We start from the raw sequence: 11280 nt of genomic DNA on the forward strand, positions 1-11280 counted from the left end.
TAATTATGTAGTAACATTGGACTATATGATCTGTTAAGACTCTAACATTAATGGCTAACAACGACAACTAGGCTAAATAAAAAAAAATAAAGTTGTTTCAGTAAAGTTGAGGAACACTTTCATACTTTAACATACTGATTCAATTTTTTACCTGAATTTATTACTTGATCTAGTCGTTAATAAATTAAACTTCGTTTTTTGTAACCTAATAGTTAACAGTATTTAATAGGCTAATATTTTTGACTTTATTAAAACTAGTTAATTTAGGCTACCTGTAGTAGCTTACCTTGAGGTTACGTGGCAAAATAGTGTACACTACAACTGAGTCAATCTAATCAACTCGCCTTTATATTTCATATTAAATGGCATTTCAATCACAACGATCTTCTACTGGAGACTTTTAAAGCTGTTGTGAAATGCCTGTTGTGAGTTAGGACAGGTGATGATGGGAGGCACAGAATGGGAGGGGTCGATCTGAGATAAGGACGCTGTCTATTAGATAAGAGCGCTTCTCTCCGCACCTTCAGCCGGCGGAAAGAGGAAGATAGACGCTATTCTTCATCTGCTTCTGCGTCAGACAACGCTAAACGAGGCGATACGTTAAGAAGAATTCACTGCAGTGGACCATATTCTTCTGCTCACCTGTGGACATCTGTAGGAACTTTACAAAGTCAACTGATGTTGCTTTGCGTTTGACAAGGTGAAACGAAGAACCTTTCTTCCACCTTTCTTCAAGCACCCGCGCAAATCTGTCGAGCGATGCTTCCGAGTCCCGTAACCTCAACTCCGTTTTCGGTAAAGGACATCCTCAAACTGGAACAGCAACACGCTCTGAACCCCAATGGATTCGTGGGAGTTGAGCAGGACACTGTACCGCTGCAGTCGCTTCAGCTTCAGTGCATGCAGAGCACACTGAGCCGGAGTCTGGATCTCCTCTACAGCCCCGAGAAGCACAGCGCGATCGCTGCGGAACAGGTGAAATGTTCCCTGAATTCAGATGACTTTGACATGGTCCGAAGCTCCTGCGGGTCTCCAACGGAGGAGGAGATGGATCCAAACGAAGACACAAGTAGGATATTTATACTGTCAAATCATTGGATGGTGAAGGATCTTTTTACCATCTCTTTTATTAATTAATATACGTGTAGCCTAACTTCAAGAACCATTAACTAATCTGAGAAACATCTAAAGTTTTCTTTAATCTGAATAGAATCTCACGGCAAATCGTACGAATTCATACGTTTTTTGGTAAATCGTATAACCCATCAGTGGTTCTTGATTAAAAGGTTCTTCACTAATCGGTTCTACCAAGAACCACTGAAGAAAACTTATTATTTAATAAATATAATGTTATTTTTGTCTCTAAAACCAAATTAGGACTGTGTAGGCTACATGAAAGCACATACCGACTAATCAGTTCTGTATGTAGAATTCTGGTAAATTGGGACACCTTTTATCATTGAAATGACTGGGGAAATGTCCCAATTATCCTGAATTAACCTTAATATAACAAACATATAGACAGATTACTTGCAAAAGGTAGTCAGTTACTGATTCCAAATTGCATGACAAAAATTGTAATTAGTAACGTAATCCAATACATTACAAGGTAATCTGATTATCTTTTGATTACTTTTGACCTAATTCGTTTATCACACTGATTTGAATAGGATAATCAAACCATACACTATACAAAGAATTGTTGGTTTAACTTAAAAAAGTAAGTTGGTTGCCATAAATAAATCTCGAGTTCATTGAAATTAAAAATTTGAGTTAATACAATGAAAGCGGTTGGTTTAATCAACAGAAACTCAAAATATTACGTATATCTGAACCACATTAATTATTGAAGTTGATTTGACAAAAGAAAAAATGTTGTGATAACAATTCATGGAAATACTTTTTTTTACAGTGTACTGATATAAAACAGTACTGATATAAAACAGATTAAAATCATTTTATAAAACAACAAAAATATAAAAGAGGAAAAAAATCCATTCTTTGTTATCAACAATATGAAGTGCATTAAATAGGGTTCGTGATGGAACTGCAGGGGTTCTAAAAAAGGTAACTGTAGTCATGAGTATTTAAAAACTTAATATAGGCTAATTATATTACAAGTACTAAATTTATGTAATCTGATTACGTAATCCAGATTACATCCGTTATCAAGCACTGCATATATAGATTATTAGAGGGCTTTTTATTGTTGTTGATCCCCTTCATTCAGTGCATTTCACTTCATATTTATAAGCAGAATATTTTATTATCTTAATTTGCAGACATGTGTCCATTTGACGACTCCAGTTATAATGGTAGAAAAGATGAAACATCGCGGGAGAAACCCAAGCAGAGGCTGCGCAGGAAACCCCGCGTGCTCTTCTCTCAAACTCAAGTGTTTGAGCTGGAAAGACGCTTCAAGCAGCAGAGATATCTTTCTGCACCCGAGAGAGACCACCTGGCTCATGTTCTGAAGCTCACCTCGACACAGGTCAAAATATGGTTCCAGAACCGGAGGTACAAGTGCAAGAGACAGCGACAGGATAAAAGCCTCGAGCTGGCCGGCCCGCGGAGGGTGGCGGTGCCCGTGCTGGTACGAGATGGCAAACCCTGTCATGGAGCTCCTTACAATGTCACCGTGTCATATCCCTACAATAATTATTACAACAGCTATGGAAATAACCCGTACCACTGTAACTTCACTTCTGTGCCCTCGTTTGCCAACGCAAGTCAGATACCGAACCACTTTGTGGATATGAATTTGACGACGGGAAGTGTCGATGGGATCAGAACTTGGTGAGACTTGGCATCAGTCATGAGAAGATTTTGGATTAAGACTATTTAACCGAATGGCACTGAGGAGAAAACACTGTCATATATTGTTGTCTGATTTTTTTATATATATATTTTTGTTTTTATATCAGTGGTTTACAAAACAGTCGACACCAAATAAAGACTAAATATTTAATAAGCTTCACGGAGATTTTGTCATGCTTGTATAGAGTCATTTTGAGGTTTTTCAAGAAAGCTATCATCCCAAATACGACCTTTATCGCGAGATTGATTGTTATTGGCTTATCCCTGAAATAGGCTATCTATTAAAGGAAAATACAATACTGCTGGTGTCTGTGAGTTCAAATAAACCTTTACTCGGACCATACATGTTCAAATTAAATCTGAAAAAGTGATTACATGTAGGCTATCAATTTCACAATAATGGTCTACTGTATTTTTCGACTCCGACTTTATTTTTTTAAACTGAGAGAAATAACATAAGGCTCTTCTGTAACACAAGGCTCAATAAATTCCAGTTTTAATGCAAAATGTGGACTTATTTGGATTATTTGATTCTCTAAGTTGGCCTAATACAAGAAACAAGCAAAAATGTCCTGTGAGCTCGTTCAGGTTACTATTGCAGTTATAAGAAATCGCAGGGTTCACTGTACAAAAGAGAAAATGTCCTTTTTTTATCTGAGTTTATCCTCTTTTTTTTCTTTTCGTTTGTTTTTCGTTGGTATAACCCAATGTAGTCAGTCATATTATTCATATCAACATTTTATTTTAGAGTAGGCCTATTGTGTCTCTCAGAAATTTTTGTGTGCGTAAAAATGTTCCGCGAATTTACTTTACAAATTAATATTAGTCAACATTTAATTCTATTCAAATCGATTAAAAATGTGATACAACTAAAGTTAAGCAAGACGCTGCAAAAACAACATCGTCAATTATCTCCCAATCTTAACGCTTTCCAATGAGCTTGTCATTACACTCACATTAGCCAAACAGATAAAACAATTGAAGAGACGTGATAAGTCGCAGTACCCGGGATGCAGCGCTGAGAGTAAACAGAACCGCAGACAAGCCGGCACTTTCAGTCTCCCGATCTGTCAGGGAAACGATTAAAATCAAATCTGACTGCGAGCAAGCTATGATAGGATCTGATAAACCAACCCTATAGGAGAATGTTTACAAAGTGGCTTCAGCATTAGAAACTCTTATCATGTAATTTCGTACAGATTTTTTTTTTTTTTCAGCTAATTTATATAGCCTATTTCTTGTCTAAGGGACCTCAACATCCTTCTGAGACCCATAGATTTATTTTTATTTATTTATTTATTGTAAATTTCGGGTTTTACATAATTACATTGTTTGGAGGAAAAATCTGTGTAAAAAATTCTATGTAAAGAACACCAAGACTCAATTGAGAAAATGAAAACAATACTCATCCAAAATAATGTTTTTTGTTTTTAATATATTCAGTATACCAACCAATTTTTAGGTTCCAGGCTATTTGTTTTTTCCTATAACTTGTCCTCTGTAAATCAGATGAGAATACTGTTGGAAAAAGATGTTTAGAAAATGTTTATATTTTGCATTTTGTATGCATACTAGTGGCTGCAATTACAGTTTTTTTTTTCAACTGCATATACACACATTTTTAAAACTTTGGCTCTTTTTTCAGAGCTTTACACACAAATCTAAGAATTAAATGCAAAATCCCTCACATCTCTTGCAAAATGAAGCACTGCATTCAAAATATCACAAACACATCTCAAAAGCAAACATTTGTCTTACATTGCAAACACCTAAAGGACTTCTTTCATGAGCTCCTATGTACATTTCTGTACAAGATTGAAAGTAATTGGCAGAGAGATGTGGAAAATTCACAGTAAACATGAAAGCAAGACTGAAACCAAACTATTTTTTTACTGTAAGCATTTGTGGTTGTGAATACAGTATTACACAGTACGAAAGAAAATAAATTCATCAACCATGTGTAGTTGGACAGAAAAAATGGTTGTGTTTGAAAAAGGAAATCAAGATACTTCCTGTTAGATTTTTGTGTGTTACATAGAGAATTGTGTGTTGTGTTTTGCAAAAAGTATGAAAAAAATATGAAATTGAAAACCGAGTTGAAGGCCGAGAATTAGTGTATGGTTTTGCAGATTTGGTGTGTGGTTCAGGTGTTTGAGTGTCAGGTTTCAGAAATTGTGTGACAAGTATGGATTTTGTGTAAGCAGTTTAAAAAAAAACTGTAAGAGGCATGTAATGTAAATCAGGGTTTTCAGGACTTTAACAGCTCCAGGAAACTTCCACCAAACTATACTCAAAGATTTGGATACATGGCAAAAAAACTTGTCCCATTCTATACAATGTTATCTCTGATTTGCATATTAATGTGTTCTTTGGGCAACATGTGGTCTAATGAAAATAGAATCTATATTATTGAGATTAATTATTTGACAACATTTTCATGATATCTCATATTTCATATAAATATTGATATATAATTTCTTCCCTATTCACTTATTATGTCTCCCTAAAATGCCTGATATGCATGCTGTAAGTCCTGGTGTCTTCTACAGCGAATGTGTATGAAACCGTTGCATGTCTTATAACAGAAAATCATATTCTGATTTGAAACCCCACTAATCTTGTCTTGAGATGTTAATTTACAACAAACAATATGAAAATTAGTCAGATTTAAATTATAATTACAAAATATTATCATATTCCCATAAGAGTGCTGAATTTAGTCATTTAGTCATTGTCAGTTATATTTAAAGACCAAGGAGAAGGACATTTGGTATCTCTGAAAAGCCCTGACTTAAAACTGTGACTTATATGTTGTCAAAGAAATTTGCTAAAATATAATGTCCTCCACAGAGGAAAAAAACTCCATTGCTCAGGAGTTACTCTTTACCCCATAACTCAACTCAACTGACACACAACAATAAAACATAATAATTTCATAGCAGTGTGTTAACCTTTATCTTTGGAGGTAAAATGGTTTGTGAGACCTGAAATTGCTGTTTTTAGACACTTAGCGCCCTAATGAAAAGAATATTAGCAATCGGAAACATTTCACTGACAGTGGAGGGGGAGAGTAACTTCAGTCCTATCTTAATGGGCAATTTATTTCCTGTTTAAGACTGTGGTGGATAGGACCGAGGCAGAGATAGAAAACACTCTCAAGAGTCTCGTCAGCACGGAGTTCAGATAAGGGAAGAGTATGTGGCTCGGAGCAGTATTTAGCAGATTGATATACGTAGCTAAGAGCAGTATTTAGCAGCAGGCAGACAGAGTGGAGACTATGGCCACTTCAAGAGATCAGATAAGTGTGTGTGTGTGTGTGTGTGCGCGTGTGTATGTGTGTGTGTCAGGGTCTCTTTGTGTGTATATATGAATGTACTGAACATTTATATGAGAACGAGCTTGTGTGTACAAGCATGCAGACGCATGCAAATGTATGAGAGATGGATCCATAAATGTGGGCATTTGTGTGCGTGTGTGTGTGTGTGTGTGTGTGTGTGTGTGTGTGTGTGTGTGTGTGTGTGTGTGTGTGTGTGTGTGTGTGTGTGTGTGTGCATGTGACAGGTCATTGTGGCACAACGCAGCTCTACAGGAAGAGATCTGGTCAGAGACTTACTCAGTGAGCCATTGACAGACAAGGTTAAGACACAGGAGGCATGGATCTTCACTTCTGTCTTGTCACTCTGAAAGACATGCACACACAAAAAAACTTGTTCTAAAGGAAGTAGGAACTGGCCAAAGGGCTAAAGGTTAAGCTGACTTCATTCCATCTAATTATTTATGAAATGGTGAAACCTCATTGTAAGGAAATGTTTAAGTTCCACAAAATGTAATGTATCTCTCTAATACTGTAACCAACACTAATCCTGCAGGGTCAACACACACACACACACACACACACAAATATGAATTGATCGGAAGTAACACTAATGGTTCCTTTTCTTCAAATTATATTTTAGATTACGACTTAAAGGGGACCTATTATGCCCCTTCACAAGATGTAATATTAGTCTCTGGTGTCCCCAGAATGTGTCTGTGAAGTTTCAGTTCAAAATACCCCATAGATCATTTATTATAACTTGTCAAATTTGTCCCTATTTGGGTGTGAGCAAAAACACACTGTTTTTGTGTGTGTCCCTTTAAATGCAAATTACCTGCTGCTCCCGCCCCTTTTCCAGAAGAGAGCGGAGATTTAACAACTCGCGCTTCGGTTGCTCAACAACAACAAAGCTGGAGAATCTCACACAGCCAAAATGAGGATTGTCAGTAACGGTGTTCAGCCTTACATTGTTCAAACCGGAGTCGACACTGATGGAGAGACTCAGGAAGAAGTTACAGCTTTTAGAATGAAACTGGACGTTTCTGAATGGTTAGTGGATAAATTTATGTAGTTGCTGTGGAGTTGATTCAACTCATCGACTAGCATGTGCCGTCATGTTAATCTTTTGTGCAAATCCAGCGTTGAATTGACCCTCATTTGTGAAGCAGCCTGGCGTAAAATGACGGCATGGTAACAACTCTACTACAACAACTCTTCCTCTTCTCTAAAGCAGTCCTACATGGCCTCACCCCCTTTATTGAGTGTTCTCGGGGGCGGGTTTATGTAAATGTTAGGGTTAGTGATGTCACTAACTCAGGAAGAAGCTTGTTGTAGTCCCTACCACCCGTTTGTTGTAGTTCTTAAACAGATAATTCTGTAAAAGAAAATATCTCCCTTTGCATTGAACTTTGAGCGTCGTAACATTGCAGATTTTGTTTATGCTCAAACAGCAACATTACACACTAACTAAATTTAAAAAAGTGAAATCATAATCAACCACACCTTTAAAAATAAAGGTTCCAAAAGTTGTTTTTTGCAGTAATGTCACAGAAGAACCATTTTGGGTTCCCTTAACGAACCTTTCACTGAACAGTTCTTAAAAAGAACCTTTTTTTCTTAGTGTGAAGAACATTTTAATATTCTAAAGAACCCTTTTCTGCTATAAAGAACCTTTTGTACTATGGAAAGTTTCTCCATGGAACCATATACACTGCGTTCCAAATTATTATGCAAGAGACAAATCAGTAAGATTTCTGTACAATAAACATTCAGATTTTATTTATTTTTAGTCTAAGAAAATGTTTGTTTGTTTATTTATCCATGTCTGATATGGATTTATCAATGCATCTTTATGCACAACTGCCAGCCTGCATGGAGAGCTTCTTGAGACTCCAGAGACACCAGCAGCTTCAAATAACTGTTTGCTGCTCAACACTGGCTTTTTTTATAGCTGCCCTTTTAATACAATTAATTTTTTTGATAGGAACTTTTCAAGCCTTTATCTGACCGAGTTCTGCTGTGCTCTAAATCACTCACAAATCTTATGATAATTTGATAATCTCCATTCAGTTTCACACAATATTAGTTGTTTTCATGCCTTTTGCACAACATTGCACCATTTCATGCTTTTCATCTTCAGAAAGATCTTTCTTCCTCCCCATATTGCATGAGAACTGTGACTTGCTTAATAATGTGGAACAACCTCTAAGTAGGGTTTCCATAGATCTGGCAAATTATTTTGTCTGAGATTGATACCAGTTATCTAAAAAGACATGGATAAATAAACAAACAAACATTTTCTTAGAAAAACTAAAATCTGAATGTTTATTGTACTGAAATCTTACTGATATGTCAATTGCATAATAATTTGGAATGCAGTGTATATCGATAAAGTACCTTTTTTTCTTTGCTCATGGCACATTCCTTGAAAAATTGACAAACAACACGAATAAACTGAACTGAATCTAGAACTAAAATAGAACTGCATCCGAATGTTAAATCACTAACAATAGGAATGTGAAAAACAACACGGCCTCTGAAGCCACTGCTGGAACTTGTTGGAGCTCACAGGACATTTAAAACAGGACAGGGAGAGTGGCAGCATTTAAACAGACTCGAAATGCGAGATTAGCCAGATCTCTACAGAACATCTTCAGCATTTATCTGAAGCAACGGGGACTGTGCTTTTATTACATCGGAAGAGATGTTTTGGACATTTTGTCTGTATAAAGACTAGACAGCTAGAGAAAGACTCTCATGCTCCCTAACAATGCTTATGCCACACATCTGTCCACACTTAAGAGACATCACTCAACTGGCTCCATATATAAACACACTCATGTCCCTTGGCAAGACATACTCAGACTGAATGGAATACCGGCAAAACTGCATTTTAACAATCTCAATGTCACAAAATGCATTTCCTCTCCTTTGCTCATCACATTTAAGACATGTGCATTTGACTGCCATTGCCATTTTTCAAAACCCAACAGATTTGAATAGAACTGTCTTGCCAGACAGTATGTAAACAGATCTTCTCACAATACTCTGAATGCATTTTTTTTTTTTTTACCGTTTGCAGTCACCTACAGAGTACAAATTCTCTCCTCACCTATCACATCTTATAAAAATGACCCCAGTGGGGCTTTTATTGTGCATGAGGTGAAGTGTACTGAATGAGTCTGGTGTTTATGGAGAAGGGTTTGGTCTGGTGGATTATTGGCTGGTGAGTGAGGGTTCTTTGATGCCTCTGTGTAGACATTATATCACCTTGATTGCTTCTTAAAGGGAAAAATGTAGTTCATTTGGTGCAGAAGAGATGTGCTCACCTTTCTGGCACACCATGCCTCCTTTTGTTCTCTCCCTTGAGTCCATCTAATGGGGAACAAGTGTCTCCAGCTAATCCACTCTGCTTGTCCATGTGATCAAGTGATTGCTATTACCACAGCGAAAGTCACATAGACGGGTCACTGTCATACCTTATTAAAGGGATAGTTCACTCAAAAATGAAAATCCTGTCATCATTTACTCACCCTCAAGTTATTCCAAACCTGAACACAAAAAAAGATATTTTGAAGAATGTCAGTGGGGCCTTTCAACTGTTTGGCCACCAACATTCTTCAAAATATCTTCTTTTATGTTCAGGTTTGGAGTTGTGTTGTGTCTTCCCAATTGAAAAAGAAGTACACTTTATAGCATACTTTTAATAATAAGAGTACTTATGACAGAAATAATATACTTTACAACAATATACTTAATTGCAAACTGAATATAATGTTTTCTCCAACATGTTCTCCAACCAATACGACCATATAGGTCGTTTGTCACTTCCCTGAAATACGACCCATAGGAGCGTTTGCTAAAGTTGCACCCCTATCCACAACAGGACACTTTCATTTTAATGCATTGTTGCCTCTTATCTGCTTCATATTTCGGGTTTCACGTAGCTCAATTGGCAGAGTAGGTCTCAAAATAGTTGGGATGGGGGCATGTTTACCATGGTGTAGCATCTCCTCTTCTTTTCAAAACAGTTTGAAGACGTCTTTGCATCAAGGTTATGAGTTTCTGGAGTTTTGGTGTATTTGGTCCCATTCTTGCCTGATATAGGTTTCCAACTGCTGAAGAGTTTGTGGTCGTCTTTGACAAATTTTTTGTTTAATGATGTGTCAAATGTTCTCTATAGGTGAAAGATCTGGATTGCAGGCAGGCCAATTCAGCACCCGGACTCTTCTACGACGAAGCCATGCTGTCATAATAGCTGCAGTATGTGGTTTTGCATTGTCCTGCTGAAATACACAAGGCCTTCCCTGAAATAGACGTCGTCTAGAGAGGAGAATATGTTGCTCTAAAACCTTTATATACCTTTCAGCATTCATGGTGCCTTCCAAAACATGCAAGCTGCCCATACCATATGCACTTATGCACCCCCATACTATCAGAGATGCTGGCTTTTGAACTGAATGCTGATATCACATTGGAAGGTCTCCCTCCTTTTTAGCCTAGAAGACACGGCGTCCGGTATTTCCAACAAGAATGTCAAATTTGGACTCGTCTGACCATAGAACACTTTTCCACTTTGAAACTGTCCATTTTAAATGAGCCTTGGCCCACAGGACACAACGGCGCTTCTGGACCATGTTCACATATGGCTTCCTTTTTGCATGATAGAGCTTTAGTTGGCATCTGCAGATGGCACGGCGGATTGTGTTAACCGACAGTGGTTTCTGGAAGTATTCCTGGGCCCATTTAGTAATGTCTTTGACACAATCATGCCGATGAGTGATGCAGTGTCGTCTGAGGGCCTGAAGACCACGGGCATCCAATAAAGGTCTTCGGCCTTGTCCCTTACACACAGAGATTTCTCCAGTTTCTCTGAATCTTTTGACGATGTTATGCACTGTAGATGATGAGATTTGCAAAGCCTTTTCAATTTGATGTTGAGGAACATTGTTTTCCACAATCTTTTTATGCACTCTTTCACAGATTGGAGTAAAGATTGCCCATCTTTGCCCATCTTTACTTCTGAGAGACTCTGCCTCTCTAAGACATCCCTTTTATAGCTAATCATGTTACAGACCTGATATCAATTAACTTATTTAGTTGATAGTTGTTCTCCCAGCTGAATCTTTTCAAAATTTCTTGCTTTT

General features: G+C 37.3%; 1 protein-coding gene across 1 annotated transcript; it reads left to right on the forward strand.

Moving 5' to 3' along the window:
• Nucleotides 1-373: 373 nt before the first annotated feature.
• Nucleotides 374-3225, forward strand: nkx2.7 (NK2 transcription factor related 7). Its single transcript, XM_048210304.1, has 2 exons — nucleotides 374-1069; nucleotides 2283-3225. The coding sequence occupies exons 1-2, from the start codon at nucleotides 760-762 to the stop codon at nucleotides 2798-2800; spliced, it is 828 nt and encodes a 275-aa protein (XP_048066261.1). The 5' UTR covers nucleotides 374-759; the 3' UTR covers nucleotides 2801-3225.
• Nucleotides 3226-11280: the final 8055 nt, after the last annotated feature.

Source organism: Megalobrama amblycephala, linkage group LG12 (assembly GCF_018812025.1).
Source record: "Megalobrama amblycephala isolate DHTTF-2021 linkage group LG12, ASM1881202v1, whole genome shotgun sequence".
NCBI lineage: Eukaryota > Metazoa > Chordata > Actinopteri > Cypriniformes > Xenocyprididae > Megalobrama > Megalobrama amblycephala.